At 43.6% G+C, this 24,251-nt stretch overlaps 1 protein-coding gene across 3 annotated transcripts in view; it reads left to right on the forward strand.

Annotated features, from left to right (window-relative positions):
• The window catches only part of LOC118368436 (connector enhancer of kinase suppressor of ras 3-like), a 73,918-nt gene that overhangs the window by 16,419 nt on the left and 33,248 nt on the right, over positions 1-24,251 (forward strand). For all 3 annotated transcript variants that reach the window (XM_035752527.2, XM_035752529.2, XM_035752528.2), the window contains exon 2: positions 13,487-13,650. In XM_035752527.2, coding sequence (XP_035608420.1) covers positions 13,487-13,650 — 164 coding nt within the window. The remainder of the gene's footprint in view (positions 1-13,486; positions 13,651-24,251) is intronic.

A 24,251-nucleotide genomic window follows, 5' to 3' on the forward strand; every position in this document is an offset into this window, starting at 1 on the left:
AAACAATTCTGGGGAACACTTAAGTGCCTTACTGTGATTTTGTTTTCAATTAAAATGTTAAAATAAACTAAAATGGCTTCTTAGCAAAGAGCAATTTCTCAAGCAAGAATTTTGCTAGGACTGTCTGAGTGGGAAGTAGAAAATGGAAAACTAGGTGTTATTGGCAGAGAGGTTTGGAACTCTTATTGGACTATTTTGATATCACCAAGCAGGCCAACGATTCATCCTGCCAAAACAGGCTGAAATTTCAGGTGGTCCTTTCAAAGAGCTTTAATACTAAAAGTGCATTATCATAATTTTCACAATTTCACAATATTATCCCAGCCTCGTGGAAATATATAAAACACAGGGAATTCATGTTTTTGACTGCACTGGGCCTTTAAGGACAAGACCTGGATTATCTAATTGCATGATTGCATGTTCTTCTGTAAAAGGACACACTAAGGTATTCAGAATGCTCTCATTGTAGCCTGCAGTAAATTACCTTACACATGACATCTGCTTCTAAATGTCTTACAGTATAATACCAGCTTGACTCAATGTTGTGAGGTACTTTTTTTTGTCTCTACTTCATTTCCAATGTCATTCCTTGATTTTCCCTGGGCTGTCATGTTCTGGCAACTGAGAGGAAACCTGCGGTTTTTAGTGCTTCTGTACAAATGTGAACCAGGAAATGTTAGGATTATCACAGGACTAGCCAGTCCGTTATAGGCCGAGAGGAAACTCACTGTTTACATTGCCAAAAACCTGTGCTTATAGCCTTAAGTAGGCTGAAGTTCCATGGCCTTCAGTGTGAGCCAGATCTGTTTCTACAGTCCAAACGGAGCCTCTGGCTCTGGGATCTTTGCTTTCCCAGCTGTCCAGAATCCTGTATGTCTGTATGTCAAATCTGGACTAAAGCTGTTGTGTTGATAACCTGTTCTACCTACATACATACATACATACATACATACATACATACATACATACATACATACATACATACAGTTGGGAGAACATGATTTTTAAGAAATTCATTAGCATTTTATTGCATGACATAAGTATTTGATCACCTACCAACCAGTAAGAATTCCGGCTCTCACAGACCTGTTAGCTTTTCTTTAAGAAGCCCTCCTGTTCTCCACTCATTACCTGTATTAACTGCACCTGTTTGAACTCGTTACCTGTATAAAAGACACCTGTCCACACACTCAATCCAACAGACTCTAACCTCTCCACAATGGCCAAGACCAGAGAGCTGTGTAAGGTTATCAGGGATAAAATTGTAGACCTGCAAAAGGCTGGGATGGGCTACAGGACAATAGGCTAGCAGCTTGGTGAGAAGGCAACAACTGTTGGTGCAATTATTAGAAAATGGAAGAAGTTCAAGATGATGGTCAATCAACCTGGGGCTCCATGCAAGATCTCACCTCGTGGGGCATCAATGATCATGAGGAAGGTGAGGGATCAGCCCAGAACCACACAGCAGGACCTGGTCAATGACCTGAAGAGAGCTGGGACCACAGTCTCAAGGAAAACCATTAGTAACACACTACGTCGTTATGGATTAAAATACTGCAGCGCACACAAGGTCCCCCTGCTCAAGCAAGCGCATGTCAAGGCCCGTCTGAAGTTTGCCAATGACCATCTGGATGATCCAGAGGAGGAATGGGAGAAGGTCATGTGGTCTGATGAGACAAAAATATAGCTTTTTTGTCTGAACTCCACTCGCTGTGTTTGGAGGAAGAAGGATGAGTACAACCCCAAGAACATCATCCCAACCGTGAAGCATGGAGGTGGAAACATCATTCTTTGGGGATGCTTTTCTGCAAAGGGGACAGGACGACTGCACCGTATTGAGGGGAGGATGGATGGGGCCATGTATCGCGAGATCTTGGCCAACAACCTCCTTCCCTCAGTAAGAGCATTGAAGATGGGTCGTGCCTGGGACTTCCAGCATGACAACGACCCGAAACACACAGCCAGGGCAACTAAGGAGTGGCTCCATAAGAAGCATCTCAAGGTCCTGGAGTGGCCTAGCCAGTCTCCAGACCTGAATCCAATAGAAAATCTTTGGAGGGAGCTGAAAGTCCGTATTGCCCAGCAACAGCCCCGAAACTTGAAGGATCTGGAGAAGGTCTGTATGGAGGAGTGGGCCAAAATCCCTGCTGCAGTGTGTGCAAACCTGGTCAAGAACTACAGGAAACGTATGATCTCTGTAATTGCTAACAAAGGTTTCTGTACCAAATATTAAGTTCTGTTTTTCTGATGTATCAAATACTTATGTTATGCAATAAAATGCTAATTAATTACTTGAAAATCATACAATGTGATTTTTCGGGATTTTTGTTTTAGATTCCGTCTCTCACAGTTGAAGTGTACCTATGATAAAAATGACAGACCTCTACATGCTTGTAAGTAGGAAACACTGCCGATCTTGTAGGTTATCAAATACTTGTTCTCCCCACATACATACATACATACATACATACATACATACATACATACATACATACATACATACATACATACATACATACATACATACAGTGGGTCAGAAGTTTAAAGGCACAGTCAACTTATTGTATGTAAACAGCTTGGAAAATTCCAGAAAATTATGTGATGGCATTAGAAGCTTCTGATAGGCTCATTAACATAATTTGAGTCAATTGGAGGTGTACCTGTGGATGGATTTCAAGGCCTACCTTGAAACCCAATGCCTCTTTGAATGACATCATGGGAAAATCAAAAGAAATCAGACAAGACCTCAGAAAAAAATTGTAGACCTCCACATGTCTGGTTTATCCTTTATCACAATTTCCAAACGCCTGAAAGTACCACGTTTATCTGTGCAAACAATAGTACGCAAGTATAAACACCATGGGACCACACAGCAGTCATACCGCTCAGGAAGGAGACGAATTCTGTCTCCTAGAGAAGAACGTACTTTGGTGTGAAAAGTGCTATCCCAGAACAACAGCAAATAACCCTGTGAAGATGCTGGAGGAAACGGGTACAAAAGTGTCTGTATCCACAGTGAAATGTGTCCCATATCAACAACCTGAAACACCGCTCAGCAAGGAAGAAGCCACTGCTCCAAAACCTCCATTTAAAAAAGCCAGACTACAGTTTTCAACTGCACATGGGGACAAAGATTGTACTTTTTGGAAAAATGTCCTCTGGTCTGATGAAACAAAATAGAACTCTATGGCCATAATGACCATTGTTATGTTTTGAGGAAAAAGGGTTGATCCTAAGCCGAAGAACAGCATCCCAACCGTGAAGCACAGGGGTGGCAGCATCATGTTGTGGAGGTGCTTTGCTGCAGGAGGGACTGGTGCACTTCACAAAATAGATGGCATCATGAGAGAGAAATTATGTGGATATATTGAAGCAACATCTCAAGACATCAGTCAGGAAGTTAAAGCTTGTTCGCAATTTAGTCTTCCAAATGGACAATGACCCCAAGCATACTTCCAAAGTTGTGGCAAAATGGCTTAAAGAACAACAAAGTCAAGGTATAGAAGTGGCCATCACAAAGCCCTGACCTCAATCCTCTAGAACATTTGTGGGCACAACTGAAAAAGCGTGTCTTAGCAAGGAGGCCTACAAACCTGACTTGGTTACACCAGCTCTGTCAGGAGGAATGGGCCAAAATTCACCCAACTTATTGTGGAAGGCTACCCAAAACGTTTTACCCTCGTTAAACAATTTAAAGGCAATGCTACCAAATACACTCAATTAGTATGAAAACTTCTGACCCACTGGGAATGTGATGAAAGAAATAAAAGCTGAAATAAATCATTATCTCTACTATTATTCTGACATCTCACATTCTTAAAATAAAGTGCTGATCCTAACTGACCTAAGACAGGGAATTTTTTTCTAGGATTAAATGTCAGGAATTGTGAAACTGAGTTTAAATGTATGTAAACTTCTGACTTCAACTGTACATACACAAAAGTATTTGGACACCTTCAAATTAGTGTATTAGGCAATTTCAGCCACACCCGCTGCTGACAGCTGTATAATATCGAACACACAGCCATTTCATCTCCATAAACAAACATTGGCAGTAGAATGAAGAGCTCAGTGACGTTCAATGTGGCACTGTCATATGATACCACCTTTCCAATAAGTCATTTCATCAAATTTCTGCCCTGCTAGAACTGCCCAGGTCAACTGTAAGTGCTGTTATTATGAATTGGAAATATCTACGAGCACCAACGACTTAGCTACAAAGTGGTAGGCCACACAAGCTCACAGAACGGGACCACCCGGTACTGTTAAAATTGTCTGTCCTCGGTTGCAACACTCACGAATGAGTTCCAAACTGCCTCTGGAAGCATCGTCAGCACAATAACAATTCGTCGGGAGCTTCATGAAATGGGTTTCCATGGCTGAGCAGCTGCACACAAGCCTAAGATCATGCCCAATGCCAAGAGTCGACTGGAGTGGTGTAAAGCTCGCCGCCATTGGATTCTGGAGCAGTGCAAGCGTGTTCTCTGGAGTGATGAATCACGCTTCACCATCTGCAGTCTGACGGACAAATCTCGGTTTGGCGAAAGCCAGTAGAATGCTACCTGCCCCAATGCATAGTAACAACTGTAAAGTTTGGTGGAGGAGGAATAATGGTCTGGGGTTGTTTTTTTTGTGATTCGGGCTAGGCTCCTTAGTTCCAGTGAAGGGGAAATCTTAATGCTACAGCATACAATGACATCCCAGACGTTTCTGTTCTTCCAACTTCGTGGCAACAGCTTGGGGAAGGCCCTTTCCTGTTTCAGCATGACAATGCCCCCGTGCACAAAGCGAGGTCCATATAGAAATGGTTTGTCGAGATTGGTGTGGAAGAATTTGACTGGCCTGCACAGAGCCCTGACCTCAACCCCATTGAACAACTTTGGAATGAATTGGAATGCTGACTGCGAGACTGGCCTAATTGCCCAACATCAGTGCCCGACCTCACTAATGCTCTTGTGGCTGAATGGAAACAAGTCCCCACAGCAATGTTCCAACATCTAGTGGTAAGCCTTCCCAGAAGAGTGAAGGCTGTTATAGCAGCAAAGGGGGAACCAACTCCATATTCATGATTTTGGAATGAGATGTTCGACGACCAGGTGTCCACATACTCAAAATCGTTGATGAATGGTGGAACATGAATGATTTGAAATTATCTATATTTGAGTAACCTGTATTAACATAAGGAGATCCATCTTCATGGGCGATTTCAATATAAACTGCGAAAACAAAACTTGCAGGGCCCCCTGTGTATATAGCCTCGTTATTGCTATTTTTTTTTTTTTTGTGTATTTGGTAAATATTTTCTTCACCAGTACAGTAGTTTAACTTCTTGCGTCGAGCAATCCCGTATCCGGGAGCGTAATCATAGCCTCAAGCTCATTACCATAACGCAACGTTAACTATTCATGAAAATCGGAAATGAAATGAAATAAATATATTGGCTCACAAGCTTAGCCTTTTGTTAACAACACTGTCATCTCAGATTTTCAAAATATGCTTTTCAACCATAGCTACACAAGCATTTGTGTAAGAGTATTGATAGCTAGCATAGCATTAAGCCTAGCATTCAGTAGGCAACATTTCCACAAAAATAAGAAAAGCATTCAAATAAAATAATTGACCTTTTGAAGAACTTCGGATGTTTTCAATGAGGAGACTCTCAGTTAGATAGCAAATGTTCAGTTTTTTCAAAAAATATTATTTGTGTAGGAGAAATCGCTCCGTTTTGTTCATCACGTTTGTCTAAGAAAAACCCTGAAAATTCAGTCATTACAATGCCAAACTTTTTTCCAAATTAACTCCATAATATCGACAGAAACATGGCAAACGTTGTTTAGAATCAATCCTCAAGGTGTTTTTCACATATCTATTCGATGATAAATAATTTGGCAGTTTGGTTTCTCCTCTGAACCAAATGGAAAAATGCACGCAGCTGGAGATTACTCAATAATTTTGACGGGGGACACCAAGCGGGCACCTGGTAAATGTAGTCTCTTATGGTCAATCTTCCAATGATATGCCTACAAATACGTCACAATGCTGCAGACACCTTGGGGAAATGACAGAAAGTGTAGGCTCATTCCTGGCGCATTCACAGCCATATAAGGAGACATTGGAACACAGCGCCTTCAAAGTCTGGGACATTTCCTGTTTGAAACTTCATCTTGGTTTCGCCTGTAGCATCAGTTCTGTGGCACTCACAGATAATATCTTTGCAGTTTTGGAAACGTCAGAGTTTTCTTTCCAAAGCTGTCAATTATATGCATAGTCGAGCATCTTTTCGTGACAAAATATCTTGTTTAAAACGGGAACGTTTTTTTATCCAAAAATTAAGAGCCCCCTATATCGGAGAAGTTAAGAAAGAGTTGAGGGCTTGTAAGTAAGTAAGTAAGTAAGTAAGTAAGTAAGCATTTCACGGTAAGGTCTACACTTGTCGTAATCGGCGCATGTGATTTGATTTGAACTGTTTCAGAGACGGACATTATGTGTATGTGAGCATTACCTCTGTCACTAACATGGCTTTTCAAGAGAAAATAACCATATTAATGTGCAACAGTACGATAAAAAAAATCCCGAAAGGTGAGCAGAGTAACTGCGATGCAGCTATAAGTCAAATTAACTGGTCTGATCTGTTAAGCAATGAAGACCAGGAAATTTCAACGTAAGCCAAGATGGGAAACTTCTCTACCATGGCTCAACGGGGACCTCTGGAGGCAGATGAGAGAACGTGATCTTTCCTTGAAAAAAGCAAGTATGGTAAGAATGATGACTGATGTATATTTACAGCACTGAGAAATAAGGTGGTAAAAGGAATGTAAAAAAGCCAGAGTTCTTTCTTAGTGATCAATGAAGCAATTGGAAATGGCAAAGTGATTTGGGAAACCTCAACAAACTAACAGGGAAAGGAGCTGAAAAGTACCAAAAACAACTTGAGTTAAGGGATACTAATTCAAGACTCCGATTTTTATATCCACCATCTTTAAAAAAAAAAAAAAAAAGTATTTTGTTGACCTTGTCAGGGAACTGGCGCAAAGATTTTCAACCAAGACCACAGTTCTCACTCCCATAGATAACAATAAACCAATATTCAGTATTATTAGCTTCTTCAGGAGCTATAGAACAATATGTTTTTGATCTAGACTTCCTGAAGAAGGACACATTCTCTGATTGCCCCTATTGTACATTTACATTTTTTTAATTTTTTTTAAATCACCTTTTATTTAACCAGGTAGGCTAGTTGAGAACAAGTTCTCATTTACAACTGCGACCTGGCCAAGATAAAGCATAGCAGTGTGAACAGACAGCAACACAGTTACACATGGAGTAAACAATAAACAAGTGAATAACACAGTAGGGAAAAAAAGAAAAAAGGAGTCTATATACATTGTGTGCAAAAGGCATGAGGAGGTAGGCGAATGATTACAATTTTAGCAGATTAACACTGGAGTGATAAATTATCAGATGGTCATGTGCAGGTAGAGATACTGGTGTGCAAAAGAGCAGAAAAGTAAATAAATAAAAACAGTATGGGGATGAGGTAGGTAAATTCGGTGGGCTATTTACCGATGGACTATGTACAGCTGCAGCGATCGGTTAGCTGCTCAGATAGCAGATGTTTAAAGTTGGTGAGGGAGATAAGTCTCCAACTACACCGATTTTTGCAATTCGTTCCAGTCACAGGCAGCAGAGAACTGGAAGAAAAGGCGGCCAAATTAGGTGTTTGCTTTAGGGATGATCAGTGAGATACACCTGCTGGAGTGCGTGCTACGGGTGGGTGTTGCAATCGTGACCAGTGAACTGAGATAAGGCGGAGCTTTACCTAGCATGGACTTGTAGATGACCTGGAGCCAGTGGGTCTGGTGACAAATATGTAGCGAGGGCCAGCCGACTAGAGCATACAGGTCTTAGTGGTGGGTGGTATAAGTTGCTTTAGTAACAAAGCGGATGGCACTGTGATAAACTGCATCCAGTTTGCTGAGTAGAGTATTGGAAGCCATTTTGTAGATGACATCGCCGAAGTCGAGGATCTGTAGGATAGTCAGTTTTACTAGGGTAAGTTTGGCTGCGTGAGTGAAGGAGGCTTTGTTGCGAAATAGAAAGCAGACTCTAGATTTGATTTTGGATTGGAGATGTTTGATATGAGTCTGTAAGGAGAGTTTACAGTCTAGCCAGACACCTAGGTACTTATAGATGTCCACATATTCTAGGTCGGAACCATCCAGTGTGGTGATGCTTGTCGGGCGTGCGGATGCAGGCAGCGAACGGTTGAAAAGCATGCATTTGGTTTTACTAGCGTTTAAGAGCAGTTGGCGGCCAAGGAAGGAGTGTTGTATGGCGTTGAAGTTCGTTTGGAGGTTAGATAGCACAGTGTCCAAGGAAGGGCCAGAAGTATACAGAATGGTGTCGTCTGCGTAAGCGGTGGATCAGGGAATCGCCCGCAGCAAGAGCAACATCATTGATATGTACAGAGAAAAGAGTCGGCCCGAGAATTGAACCCTGCGGCACCCCCATAGAGACTGCCAGAGGACCAGACAACATGCCATCCGATTTGACACACTGAACTCTGTCTGCAAAGTAGTTGGTGAACCAGGCAAGGCGGTCATTAGAAAAAACGAGGCTACTGTACATATAGTTAGTCTGTCCATCTAATATGGGTGCTTGGAAGTCTGCTGCAGTGATGCCTGTTTTTAAAAATCTGGTGACCCAACACTGGTGGAAAACATATAAGCATTCTTCCAGTGCTATCGAAAGCAGCGGAAATATGGGTGGTTGAACATCTGGCTGATCACCTCATTCAGGGCAACGCCATCCATCAAATACAATTTGGATTCAGATCTAACCATTCTACCGAAACAGCCAATTGCTATTTTCTGGAGTGTATTCAATCTCAACTGGACATAGGTGAAGTCGGCGCAGTCTTTTTGGATCTTAAAAAGGCCTTTGATACTGTGAATCATGAGGTCCTCCTATCCAAACTATCCTCCCTTTAATGAAGTCATTAGTTGGATGTATTCCTATCTGACAAACTGAAGTCAAAGGGGTCGTTTGGGGAGACACTCAGTCGGACTCTCTTTGCTATAACATTGGGGTCCCACAAGGGTCAATATTAGGCCCCCAATGTAACATGTATGCAGACGATACAGTTCTAGACGATACAGACAACTAGTTGTTAACTGAAGCTATGATACATGTTTCTAAATGGATGACCAATTCTTGCATGCATTTAAATATCGACAAGACTGTTTATGTTCTTCTTCTCTAAGAAATCCTTTGATTCTTCCCAACGAGCTGTGGGGAGAATCTGGGGAATGGGGAGAATCTGAAAGTTGTGTCTAACTTCAGGTATCTTGGTGTCATTTTGGACTCCAACTTGACATGTAAAGAAACATGTGAAGGTGGTGAACATGGTCAAGTTTGGATTCTCCAACTTTAGGTTTATAAGACCTTTCCTTCTTCTGGAGGCCGCCAAACTATATATACATGCTATGATCTTCGCACATCTGAGATGTTTCCTCACATACTGGTCACAAACAGGAGCTACTATTCTGAAACCAATTGAATCACTCTACAAACAAACGCTTACGATTTTTGACAACAAACCAAACAGTGACCACCATTGTCATATCATTTAGAAACATAATTGATTTAGTCTGGATAGCTTTTAACAGTATGTAAGCCTTGTCTTTAAGATCCTGCATGGTCTTGCCCCTCCACCCCTATGCCGGCATATCATGCTCAAAGAAAGCACCTCCCTTTTCAACACAGTAAAATCTGTCAATCTGACTTTTCTGTTCGAGCTACAATATACTGGAATGCAGTGCCCAGGGACTTGAGAAGCTGCACTGATTATTGTACTTTTACATTTAAATTGAAAACATGGCTTAAATCTATCCAAACCTGTACAAACCTGAGTTATCTGTGGTTCCTCATACGTAAGACGACAGTTGATAATAGTGTAGTTGTTAGAATAATATATTATTGGATGTAATGTATTGTTTTAGTGTGTATTTCTTTGTGGCTGTGTAATTGTCCTTAGCTGCCCTGGGACTTCGGGTGCAAATGATCTTTCGGCTAACCCCGGCACATTTACATGGGATGTTGCATTATTGTAATATGGATGTTAATTAATGTGCGTTGTCCCCAATGAAATTAATGAATGAAGGAATAAATGTAGTGTAGTTCCAGGCCCCAATTAATAGGTGTAGCTTGTGGCAGCAGGACCCCACAGTAACAGCAGGTGCCCGTCTATCCAGCCCCCTGCTCCAGAGTGGGTGAGGTAATGACAGACGGGGGGGGGGGGATGTCAAGGTTTACTAATCATCCCCTATATTGTGAAAATCGATCACTCAAAGTGCTTTGAAACGGAACTTCCTCCTAATATGTTACATTGAAAACACATGTTTAAGCTGGACCATTTACTCAATTGGATTGTTCAGTCTCCGCTGGACTCACTAATGTTACTATCACACACACACAGACCATAAGCTCCATTTTCTACTGATGTTCAAATGAGGAGAAGCCTGGGTTAATGCATAACATTTTTGTGAGACAGAATTTGTCTTTTGTGTTTCTGCATGTTTCTTCACACTTCATCTCAGCTTTGGCATTTAAGTGCGTGTTAAATTCGGTTTTCAGGATAGCGTTAAAATGTTTTAAGCCTGGTTTGGCCTTTTTGAAGAGCTTTCACAAATTCTCCCACTTCCACCCCCTTCATCAATTCATTATAGTGTGACACCCACCTCCCTCACTTGTTTTTATGTCCTTAATGGACGTTAATAGTTTCTCACACACCCTGTAGCCATTGGTCTACGCTCTATATACTTTTATCAGGTCTATGTGAGAAGGTGCGTCTTTTCTTCTGGATGTGGCAAGAGTACGGGCCAGAGAGGTCATGGTATTGTCCCTTAAGACTCTGGGAGCAAATGTAGCCTGTGGTTCCTATGGGATAAATGCACTTCGACTTGTATACCTATTGGGATAATGCAGTCTTACTGGGAGTACCCATGTTTCCCACTCTCTCCCCAGCGGGATCCTCTCAATTAGTCACATCGAGGGGACCCCCCCCCCCACACACACACACACAGGCTGTATTGAAGTGGCAGCTTTTGTTCAAACTCTTGAATTAGACCACCAAGCTAGTCAGGTTGGACCCTACCGTGATCTGACCCAGAATTCCAAAGTCAGGGCAGTGCTCTTGGAGACGGATCTGCGGAGGTGTAAAAAAAACACTTAAACGAATGAAGCAATTTATATAGGTATTGAGGGTGGAAGGGAAGTTCTGTTTTGGGAAGATGTTTTGTTTGTCTACCCAAAGCTTTGTAATAAGCCTGTAGGCTGTTCAGGAGAAGTTCATCTCAGAGTTTATTGATAATGGGAAGGAAAACTGCCACAGTCAGAGCAGGCCTAGTAGCCCAAACTTAGTTTTCCCCTCTCCCCTTAACTCATCCGTAGAGTGATTCCGCAGAAGGATGGCATCGTTCCACAGGAAATGCCTTCTTAACACGCCGAGGGTAATGCAGGAAGGAGAAACCTTAGCCCTGTGTTTCCATTCTTTTGTTTCTCTTTAATCCCATTACCAGCAGCTGGCCCAGTCAGAGGCTGAGGCTGTGTTTGTGTTGGGCTGCGTTCAGTCCCCCTCCGCCACACAGCGCTCACTGGGTCTCTCTCATACTCTCCTCCACTGGGCCTTTTGAAGTGATCTCCCTCTGTGCTGCCAAAACTCAGTCCATCTTAGGGATTAAGCCCAAATTGCATAAAGTCTGCCCTGGGAATTCTCAAGCCAGGAATGTGAAAAATGTTTAGACAGTAAGTGAACTTGACTGGTTGCGTTGTGGGTTATAGTTGAGCAGTTTGATGTCTTTTGTTGATTTCACTGCAGAAGCCTTGCAGACTTTCTAGCGTTTTGAGGTTTTATAAGAGGTCGTTAAATAACTTCAATGTAAAAAGCACAGTTAATGGACTGTTAAGAGATTATTCTGCAGATTTGTAGTATTTTGTGAAAGACTTGGCTGGTGTGTGTGTGTGTGTGTGTGTGTGTGTGTGTGTGTGTGTGTGTGTGTGTGTGTGTGTGTGTGTGTGTGTGTGTGTGTGTGTGTGTGTGTGTGTGTGTGTGTGTGTGTGTGTGTGTGTGTGTGTGAGAGAATGGGACAGTCACAGCAACGTATGCTACTCTTGTTGCAACCCAGTAGACATATGATTGGCACAGCAGTCTCTGTGGTGTGTCCTGGGAGCCCCTGGCTCTCTGCTCTGCAGGCCAGACGAATTAACAGTCTGCTCTGGTATCTGCAACTGGATATCCTGCAGCACTAAGACATTCACCACGCTGACACACACACACACACACATGTTGCCGCAGCAACAGCACACCACACACACACACACATTGAATGCCACACAGGTGTGAAAATGAGGTACCATTTATAAAGAAGGCTCCTTACCGCAGAACATACCCCTTCTGCATACACATAATGCTCAACATAGTGTATTCATATATGGAGTGTTGTTAATATGGCTGCAGTTTAGACTGGAAAGAATGTACGAAACCAAAGCTCTTTCCTTGAATACTTGTCAACGGAGAAATGGATGGGTTTTGGATGGCCATACTCACAGCAAGTCTGTGTGTGTGTGTGTGTACATCTGTCAGGATCAGGGGGGTTGTGCAGCTGACGGGCCATTCAGAGGGCCAGGGCTCAGGGCCATAGCTCTGCAGCTGCCCCCTCTCTGTGCCCTCATTGATGGACTAGATGGTGTTTACTCCCCACCCCCTAAATGGTTTATTGTGAACAAGAAGCATTTGTGTTTGGCTCTCTTGGGAGAATTTTTTTTTGCAGTTGTCTTGTCGAAAGCACTGCATGTTACCCACAGACTTCTGCTAATGGGGCTATAAAATATAAAAATTGCATTGGACCAATTCATCCAGCTGAGCCCTTAGTAGGTGTGGGTGTAATGTAGAACAAATTGCCTTTCCTTGAGTGGGCAGAGTGGCTGCTATTGTGATAAACTCATCCAACAGTGTGGGGTTTTAAAAAACAGCTAAGAGACATCCCCCAACTGTAATTGGACAAAGAGCCGCCCATTGTTCAACTGTCCCAAAAGAGTTAGGAGCGGTTTAACCGCTCTTCTGTTTATGGCGTGTTTATCTTGGGGCTAGATCTGATGCACCTGTTTGTCTCTCTCTCTCTGCTATTGGTCTGTGTACTACACAGCCGCCCCTATGTCGTCAGGTGTCAGGTCCGTTATTAGAACTGGGCTTGTGTCGAGACGGGTGGAGACAGACTTCCACGAATCCTGTTGCTTCTTTAAGGAGATTCATGTGCTGCGTCTCTACTGTGGGTAGGCCTCTGTATCACTCAATGTTAGAGGCCTGCATAAAAAAAACCACACCTTTATGTGATAACATGAAATAACAGTAAAAGCTATTTCTTATCGGTGCTCTTTGTCTCAAGGTACTGACACTCGTTCTCTCCTTCCCCCTCTCTGTGTCCAGGCTTGGATGACAGCCTGCAGCAGTATGTGCCTAACTTTGAGCGGGAGAAGATCAGCGGGGAGCAGCTCCTGAAGATCTCCCATCAGGACCTGGAGGAGCTGGGTGTGGCCCGCATCGGACACCAGGAGCTGGTGCTGGAGTCCGTCGACCTGCTCTGTGCTCTGGTACGTACATGGTGCTCACATCTCAATCTCTCGCTCACCCCCCCTCCCCTGCAGGTCAATAAAAGCATGACAGATCATGAAAGCCCTTGTGTGAAAAAGGGATGATGGGACCAGGAGCTCGCTGGTTGTTCAGTGAGAATCTCTGGAGATGGAGCTAAGGTCATCAGCCCTGCTGTCCCCTCTTCCGCTCTCTCGGTGCCAGTGTGTGCGTGTTTGAAATAGGCCCAGATTGTAGTTGGCAACCAGTGGTGCAGAATCTCTAATTTCCCACACAACTCAGTAGGGTGTAGAACACTGCTCCAGGACATTAGAGTAGGAAAGCTGTATTTCAGTCCAGATGGAGGGAAACCAGGCTTTGTAATCAGGCTCTATGGGCTCTAGGTCTGGTGGTTAGATTTGAGCTGGCGATTAGTAGTGGTCAGATGTGGAATCACATCACTTAGACATCACAGGACATGAAGGGGATGAAGAGAAGAAAGGGGTTATTGTGCTCTTTCTTTAGCTATATCTCTTCTGTTTCTCTCTCTCTCTCTCTCACACACACACGCGCACGCACGCGCGCACACACAGAGAGAGAGGGGGTGAAATGTCAGGTCAGCTGTTGCATTCCCAGTGCACTCCTGGCCTCAGCCTTGTCTCTCACCCCAGTGGCTCATGGGAACGCTGATACGGCCTTCTAGCCTGGCGTCCGGCCATCCGTCAAAAGAGCTGCCAGGAGAAGAGTTATGGTCAATACCACTGTCTTAAAGCTCAAAGAGAGGGAGAGAGCGGGACAGAAGCAGAGGGAGAGGTGCTCCTAAAACATTCACCAAACTCAGACTGAAACAGAACCAGGTTTTCAAACAGATGGGATTGATTTGGGTTTTTATCGTTTCCTGTGTCAGCCCAGATTGCGGTCTTAAGTTTTGATCAGTGTCAGCGTTTATTTTTGTGAAATCCTTATGCTCCTTTAAAATGGCTCGCACAACTGATTTTTCCTCTATCAAGGTCCTTAAAGGAGCATTTCCATTCAGATTTTATCCTGCAATTCTCCCTGATCTTGTATTTATTCTGTAGAAAAGGATACCCACCACCTAAATGCCAGAGGAGCCTGGTGTTGTCTGGTTAGACATGAGTGGTGTTCGTGCCCATGTCATCTGATCCTGGTTAGTTTGCTTCTGATTAAGGTTGAGATTCAGATGGGGAGAGCAACACATAGATTAATCCCAGCATGGTAGCTGACAGTAAGGACCCTGAGTCTATGTCCAGCTGTGGAATCCTGATCCTGGGATTGTCTGACAAAAGGTCGGAGACGGACCTCTGAAGCCTGTTGTTCCTTGATTAATCATCTCTAGGCAATATTCATTGGAAAGTATTGTTGGATAGTGTCTGAGCTAGAGGTCGACAGATTAATCGGATAGGCCGATTTTAATTAGGGCCAGTTTCAAGTTTTCATAACAATCGGAAAATCGGTATTTTTGGGCGCTGATTTCCGAGTATTTATTTTTAATTAAAAACAAACAACAAAAATGTATACCTTTTTATTTAACTAAGCAAGTCAGTTAAGAACACATTCTGATTTTCAATGACTGCCTATGAACTGTCGGTTAACTGCCTTGTTCAGGGGCAGAACGACAGATTTTCACCTTGTCAGCTCAGGGTTCCAATCTTGCAACGGCACAGTTAACTAGTCCAACGCTCTAACCATTACACTCCACGAGGAGCCTTCCTGTTAAGCGAATGCAGTAGAAGCCAAGGTAAATTGCTAGCTAGCATTTAAACTTATAAAAAACAATCAATCATAATCACTAGTTATAACTACTAATCCAGTTTAGCAGGCAATATTAACCAGGTGAAATTGTGTCATTTGTCTTGCGTTCATTGCACGCAGAGTCAGGGTATATGCAACAGTTTGGGCTGCCTGGCTCATTGCGAACTAATTTGCCAGAACCTTACGTAATTATGACATACATTGAAGGTTGTGCAATGTAACAAGAATATTTAGACTTATGGATGCCACCCGTTAGATAAAATACAGAACGGTTCCGTATTTCACTGAAATAATAAACGTTTTGTTTTCTAAATGATAGCTTCTGGATTCGATCATATTAATGAGCAAAGGCTGTGTGTTATTATGTTATAATTAAGTCTGATTTGATAGAGCAGTCTGACTGAGCAGCAGCAGGCCCGTAATCATTCATTCAAACAGCACTTTTGTGCGTTTTGCCAGCAGCTCTTCGCAAGCACAGCGCTGTTTATGACTTCAAGCCTATCAGCCAAATGGCTGGTGTAACCAATGTGAAATGGCTAGCTAGTTAGCTGGTGAGCTAATACTGTTTCAAACGTCACTCGCTTTTAGATTTGGAGTAGTTATTCCCCTTGCGCTGCAAGGGCCGCAGCTTTTGTGGAACGATGGGTAATGATGCTTCGAGTGTGGCTGTTGTCGACGTGTTCCTGTTTCGAGCCCAGGTAGGGACGAGGAGAGGGACGGAAGCTATACTGTTACACTGGCAATACAATAGTGCCTATAAGAACATCCAATAGTCAAAGGTATATGAAATACAAATGGTATAGAGAGAAATAGTCCTATAAATACTATATTAAATACAACCTGAAACCTCTTACCTTGGAATATTGAAGTCTCATGTTAAAAGGAACCGCCAACTTTCATATGTTCTCATGTTCTGAGCGAGGAACTTAAACGTTAGCTTTTTTACATGACACATATTTTACATGGCACACATTACTTTCTTCTCCAACACTTTGTTTTTGCATTATTTAAACCAAATTGAACATGTTTCATTATTTATTTGAGGCTAAATTGATTTTATTGATGTTTTATATTAAGTTAAAATAAGTGTTAATTCAGTATTGTTGTAATTGTCATTACAAATAAATAAAAAAATAAAATCGGCATTGGCTTTTTTGGGTCCTCCAATAATCGGTATCGGCGTTGAAAAATCATAATCGGTCGACCTCTAATCTGAGCATCCCTCTCTGGAGCAGAGATGGTGATAACCGCTTGAAGAGAAGACCCAAGGCGGTTACTGTGATCATTGGGAACGGACACACGGAAATGCTTTTTACAGGGGTAGAAGGTAATGCTTATGCTATGATGAATCTGTGTCATACCTTATGCACCATAGCGTACATCCTTCAGTCCAGCCAGTGTTTGGGAAGCTACTCTGAAAATGTAGTTTTCCAAGTTACCAATTACTTCATCCAGGAAGAATTTAGGCTACACTAAAGCTACCATTAAGAAAAATATAGCTTACTTAACTGAAGTAACATATATCACTCTGGAGTCATAAGATAACAGAATGTGTCATTTAGCCTATTAAACATAACAGGTAAGAATTGGGCACATAGTGTTTCACGTGAGAATTGGGCAGGTCTGATGCTGAAAAATAAAGGACATTCTTGCCTACTTCACACACATTTTATTTTTGCTAAAAAAAAGTTGTCGTTCCAATAGTTAGCTACACCACTACATGGCAACACTACCAATATTTGAATATAGTTCAACTACCACCACGCTACTGCAAAATGTAATTACATTTGAACTAAATGTAGTTCACTACTCCCCAACACTGAGTCCAGCATCCCTTACTCTATGCTCAGGGTAATTGTGCCCAGATTTCTGCTTACCCCCAGAGCCTGCAATTTAGTGAAGCCTCTTTGTTTTCTCTTGATGAGCTTCATAAATTTAACCCATATTCCCTCGTGTTTCCCCAGCATGTGTTTGTTATGGTTAATAAATCTTCCCCCAGTCCAGAGCCTTTGTTATTTCTCAAAATAACTTGAGTCTGTTAGGAGAGGATGATTATGTTATGTCATTCAGACAGAGGATCAGAGAGGATGTTTAGTCGTACTCGTTTCCCCCGCTAGTGACCCTGGGTTTGGAATGCCGGGCCAGGAGTGGCATGGAAACGCTCCTCGCACCCCCGATTGAGGAACCCTGGGTAAACAAGCTGGTCGTGCTGATCTGCTGTGGCTCTTCTTCTTAACAGACGCCTCTGTCTCACTGACCCCGCGGGAGGAAGACACACCCTCGTTTCAATTAACTTTAACTGGGGAGAGGTCACGGCTTATGAGTGGAACAACCAGCTGACAAACACCAGACCCCTCTCGCTGTGGGGGTCAAACAGTCCATCTCTTCTCTTTGTGGTTACACAACAGTCCTTTCACAGTAGACAGGATATCCCCTGTACTGGTCATGGAGCCACATGGTCGATGGTCATGAGATAGTCTGAACCTTCTCTGCTGTTGAATGCTTTTAGAAGCATGTTCTTACATCAGAGTTGTGCATCTGTTCTCGTCTCGTAAATGAGTAGAACCTTCTATAACACGTGTCTTAACTTGGCTCTCGTTGCCATAGTCCCTTTCCCTCAGCAGGATGTTAGACTGGCTGACTTAATGTAGCCCTTCGGTACCACTCAAATTACAGCTCACACAGGCAGAAGTCATCTGAGCAAGCTGGTCTCTGGAGACAGAGGAAGAACATGTTAATTATTCAAACTGGGACTCTCAAACATAATGACTTCTGCAGAGATCCATCTTGAAACCCAACACCTCTGTTTTTCCTTTGGAACCCCAGCAGCCTGCTCATAGGAGAAGAGCCCCCCTATTGTATCCCAGAGCCATGGAATAGATATTAAAGGCACAGTGGCTAAGTAGTGCGGTGGAAACTGCTGCGTGGTGTTTTACTGTCCACTGTGGACCTGTCCCTTCGAGGAGTGTACCAGACTCTCTCTTCAGGAGCAGGAAACAGATGTGGCCCCCACCTGGCTGATTGACGGGGGTGGGGGAATGGCCATGTTCCTGCCGTGTTCCTCTGGTGGTGTCAGGTGATGCGTACCGTTGGGCCCCTGCGGTGAGGGGCAGGAAGAACCTGTTGTGATGGGCCTCCTCAGGTCTCCTGTGAACACTTCTCCATGTCTGTCAGGATACAGGGCCTATCTGGAGGCCCGAGCAGATCCTATTCAGAACAGTCACTAGCTCAGCATAATAAGACTGATTCAAATGGAGTGGATTTGATTTGATACGCACACTATTCACCTGGTGACTGTTCCTATTAGTTGCTACAGCCGAAATGGAGGTATTGAACTTCTGCATAGCAGTCCGAGCTGGTGTTTCTGTGTGTGATTGGCCTGCTAATGACAAAGCCAGAGGTGCTGTTTGATCTTAACTCACTCTCTACAGCTTAGTGTCAAAGTCTCACTATTTCTGTTTTGGTTCAACACAGTTGCTGTGTGTCTTTTCATGATCCGTGTGGGCTTTTAGAGCGCCTGAGATATGTAGACACATCTTTTCTCCATTTCTTCTCCTGGTATAAATCTGCCTAACGTTCATGAAGTTTCCATAATGACCTAAGGCTCTACGTGTCTCAGTGGCCTTCTGAAAGAGCAATTTGGATACTGAGATGTGGTAAATTTGACGTGTTATGAGTTTGCACATATGGCTGTTTTTCCTAGCCACCGTGCTGCTACATCTGCATTGCTTGCTATTTGGGGTTTTTGGCTGGGTTTCTGTATAGCACTTTGACATCTGCTGATGTAAAAATAAAAAAATAAAATAAAAACATTTGATTGATTGCTACCTCAGCCCCATGCAGCTCGATAGGGACGACTCTAGGATGAGGTAAGTAATCTGTTCCTGAGTAAATGATCCTGATATAAAACTGCAGCTGAGTGGAGTTAGCTGCTGATCACTTGCAGGTTTCCTCAGTGTGGAGTTGGTCCGAGCGAGCGCAGGCTATTTTCAGCTCTTTAGCGTATTTGGCCATTACCGTGCCAGTCAGGCTGAGGCTGGTGTGGATGCAGCAGCCTGTGAGCCATCTTACGTTCTTTTCTTTTTTGCGGGGGGGGGGGGGACTTGGCAAGACTAAAATCTAAAATGTAGAAGTGTTTTTAATGCAGCGCTACACTAACCAGAACAAGCAGCTGACTGACGTCACGATGAATGTAGCCGATGTGATGTTTGATAAGAGCATTGCAGTCTGAACGGGGCTGTATTACCAAACTGCACACAGGGCAAATGACCCCCAAGGGGCACCCTTCCCCTCGGATATGCGGCTCCCTCGGGAACAGACCCTGACCCCAGTGATCTGCGTGAAGAGGAGGTGGAGAAAGAGAGGCAGGAAGGCTTCCTTCTGAAGAGTAGGCGGCAATCGAATAAACCTCCACTCCCCTAAATTCTGCTCGCAAACATGCAATCTTTGGACAGTAAAATGGCAGAGTTATTGGGAAGATTAAACTACCAACGTGACATTAAAAACTAACATCGTATGCTTCATGGAGTCGTGGCTGAACAACAGCAATATCAACATACAGCTGGCTGGTTATATGGTGTACCGGCAGGATAGAACAGTGGCGGCTGGTAAGACCAGGGGCGGCGGTCTATGTATTTTTTGTAAACAACAGCTCTAAGGAAGTTTCAAGCCATTGCTCTCCTGCGGTATTTTCTCATGGTAAGCTGCAGACCACATTACTTACCGAGAGAGTTCTCATCTATATTCTTTGTAGCTACCACCACAGTCAGAGGCTGGCACCAATATAGCATTGAATGAGTTGTATTCCGCCATAAGCAAACAAGAAAACTCTCACCCAGAGACGGCGTTCCTAGTTGCCAGGGACTTTAATGCAGGGAAACTTAAATCAGTTTTACCTAATTTCTATCAGCATGTTAAATGTGCAACCAGAGGAAAAATAACCCTGGACCACCTATACTCCACACACAGAGATGCATACAAAGCTCTCCCTCGCCCTCCATTTGGCAAATCTGACCATAATTCTCTCCTCCTGATTCCTGCTTACAAGCAAAAATTAAAGCAGGAAGCACCAGTGACTAGATCAATAAAATGTGGTCAGATGATGCAGATCCTAAGCTACAGGACTGTTTTGCTAGCACAGACTGGAATATGTTCCGGGATTCCTCGAATGGCATTGAGGAGTACACCACATCAGTCATTGGCTTCAATGACAATAAGTACATCGATGACGTCGTCCCCACATACCAGAAACCATAGATTACAGGCAGCATCCGCACTGAGATAAAGGCTGGAGCTGCCGCTTTCAAGGAGCGGGACTCTAACCCGGAAGCTTGTAAGAAATCCTTCTATGCCCTTCAACAAACCATCAAACAGGCAAAGCATCAATACAGGACTAAGATCGAGTTTTACTACACCGTCTCTGGCGCTTGGCGGATGTGGCAGGGCCTGCAAACCATTAGACTACGAAGGGAAGCACAACCGAGAGCTGCCCAGTGACACGAGCCTACCGGATGAGCTAAACTGCTTCTATACTCCAAGGCAAATAACACTGAAACATGCATGAGAGCACCAGCTGTACCGGAAGACTGATCACGCTCTCTGCAGCCGATGTCAGTAAGGCCTTTAAGACAGGTCAATATACATCAGCATTTGCTGACCAACTAGCAAGTGTCTTCACTAACATTTTCAACCTCTCCCTGTCTGAGTCTGTAACTAAATGCATGCTTTTCAACCGTTCGCTGCCCGCCCGACTAGCATCACTACTCTGGACGGTTCTGACTTAGAATATGTGGACAATTACAAATACCTAGGTGTCTGCCTAGACTGTAAACTCTCCTTCCAGACTCATATTAAACACCTCCATTCCAAAATTAAATCTAGAATCGGCTCTCAATTCCGCAACTTAGCTTCTTCACTCACGTCGCCAAACATACCCTAGTAAAACTGACTATCCTACCGAACCTCGATGTCATTTACAAAATAGCCTCCAACACTCTACTCAGACTGCATCCAGTTTGCTATCACAGTGCCATCTGTTTTGTCACCAAAGCCCCATATACCACCCACCACTGCGACCTGTATGCTCTAATCGGCTGGCCCTGGCTACATATTTGTCGCCAAACCCACTGGCTCCAGGTCATTTATAAGTCTTTGCCAGGTAAAGCTTCGCCTTATCTCAGCTCACTGGTCTGGATAACAACACCCACCCGCAGCGCGTACTCCAGCAGGTATATCTCACTGGTCATCCACAAAGCCAACACCTCATTTGGCCGCCTTTTCTTCCAGTTCTCTGCTACCAATGACTGGAACGAATTGCAAAAATCGCTGAGGCTGATGACTTATTTCCCTCACTAACTTTAAACATCAGCTATCTGAGCAGCTAACCGATCGCTGCAGCTGTACATAGCCCATCTGTAAATAGCCCATCCAATCTACCCATCTCATCCCCATATTATTTTTATTTACTTTTCTGCTCTTGCGCACCAGTATTTCTACTTGCACATCTATCACTCCAGTGTTAAGTTGCTAAATTGTAATTACTTCGCTACTATGGCCTATTTATTGCCTACCACCTCACTCCATTTGCACACACTGTATATAGACTTTCTTTCTATTGTGTTATTGACTATACGCTTGTTTATTCCATGTGTAACTCTGTTGTTTGTGTCGCACTGCTTTGCTTTTTCTTGGCCAGGTCCCAGTTGTAAATGAGAACTTGTTCTCAACTAGCCTACCTGGTTAAATAAAGGTAAAATAAAAAATGGATCCTGGACTTCCTGCGGGCCGCCCCCAAGTGTTAAGGGTAGGTAACAACACATCCGCCACACCGATCCTCAACACAGGGGCCCCTCAAGGGTGCGTGCTCAGCCCCCTCCTTTACTCCCTGTTCACTCATGACTGCACGGCCAGGCACGACTCCAACACCATCATTACATTTGCCAATGACACAACACTGGTAGGCCTGATCACCGACAACAACGAGACAGCCTATAGGGAGGAGGTCAGAGACTGGGCCGTGTGGTGCCAGGACAACAACCTCTCCCTCAACGTGATCAAGACAAAGGAGATGATTGTGGACTACAGGGAAAAGAGGACAGAGCACGGCTCCATTCTCATTAACGGGGCTGCAGTGGAGCAGGTTGAGAGCTTAAAGTTCCTTGGTGTCCACATCACCAACAAACTAACATGGTCCAAGCACACCATGACAGTCGTGAAGCGGGCATGACAAAACCTATTCCCCCTCAGGAGACTGAAAAGATTCTGCGTGGGTCCTCAGATCCTCAAAAGGTTCTAAAGCTGCACCATCGAGAGCATCCTGACTGGTTGCATCACTGCCTGGTGTGGCAACTGCTCGGCCTCTGACCCCAAGGCACTATAGAGGCTAGCGCGAACGGCCCAGTACATCACTGGGGCCAAGCTTCCTACCATCCAGGACCTCTATACCAAGCGGTGTCAGGAAGGCCCTGAAAATTGTCAGACTCCAGCCACCCTAGCCATGGACTGTTCTCTCTGCTACCGCACCGCAAGCAGTACCAGAGTGCCAAGTCTAGGTCCAAGAGGCTTCTTAACAGCTTCTACCCCCAAGCCATAAGACTCCTGAACATCTAGTCAAATGGCTACCCAGATGATTCACATTGCCTCCCCCCCCTCTCCACACCACTGCCACTCTCTGTTGTCATCTATGGATAGTCACTTTAATTAACTCTACCTACATTTACTTCCTAAACTAACCAGTGCCCCCCCGCACATTGACTCTGTACCGGCACCCCCCTGTATATATTGTTATTTTTTTTACTGCTTCTCTTTAATGACTTGTTACTTTAATCTCTTATTCTTATCTGTATTTTTTTCAACTGCACTGTCTGTGTTAGGGGCTTGTAAGTAAGCATTTCACTGTTGTAATAACATTTGATTTGATAACAAATAGTTAGTATATAATTACAAACTTTGTAGAATTGCAGGAAATTAGCTTTAAATCTGCACAATTCTCTCGGCTTAATGACAAAATGTGAACAAAAGCATAAAATGAGCTGTAAAACCTCAACAAATCTGCATCATGGCAAAAAGTGTAGAATTGCTCTGCAACATTTTCTCTTAGCCTCATGACAAAATGTGTAGAATAGCATAAAACTTCAAATTTGGGGGCCCAAATGCGGTATTCTGGCCCTGGTTAAGGTTACTACAAGCTTCACTCCTTTGATCTACCTGCATGCGGGTGGAGTGGGATTTTTGATTACACAGTTGATAACATGATATCCTCGCCAGTCCCACTCCCATCCACAAGGGGGCGATAGCAAAGTTGTAAAAAAAGAAATGTTCTTTTCATTTTGTGAAAGCAAAGAAGGGTCACCTTCTCTGGCTCGCTGGCAGTCTGGCTCGCTGGCAGTCTGGCTCGCTGGCAGTCTGGCTCGCTGGCAGTCTGGCTCGCTGGCAGTCTGGCTCGCTGGCAGTCTGGCTCGCTGGCAGTCTGGCTCGCTGGCAGTCTGGCTAGCCTTTTTAGCTTCCCACATCTCCATGTGAAATAATCAGATGTAAAATTAAAATAAGATTGTTATGCTTGCCAGTGTAACCGAAAACATTACCCCAGTTTGATATACTGCTTGTGTATTGATTCCCACATCAGCTAAAAATAGAAAGTCATGTTTTGGTTATGGAGAAAAAAAGCTCATGGCCAGCTAGTTATCTACAAAGTATTTAGTTCTAGTTATTACTTCTAAACAGTATACCTGATGTTGGCACAAGATGGAGGGAAATTTGCTTAATCCAGTATAAACTAATGTATGAAATGTATTGTACAACATACAAAATTCACAAATTCTACAGCACAACTGCAGAGTTATGACTTAAGTGT

This window comes from Oncorhynchus keta, chromosome 35 (assembly GCF_023373465.1).
Source record: "Oncorhynchus keta strain PuntledgeMale-10-30-2019 chromosome 35, Oket_V2, whole genome shotgun sequence".
Taxonomy (NCBI): Eukaryota; Metazoa; Chordata; class Actinopteri; order Salmoniformes; family Salmonidae; genus Oncorhynchus; species Oncorhynchus keta.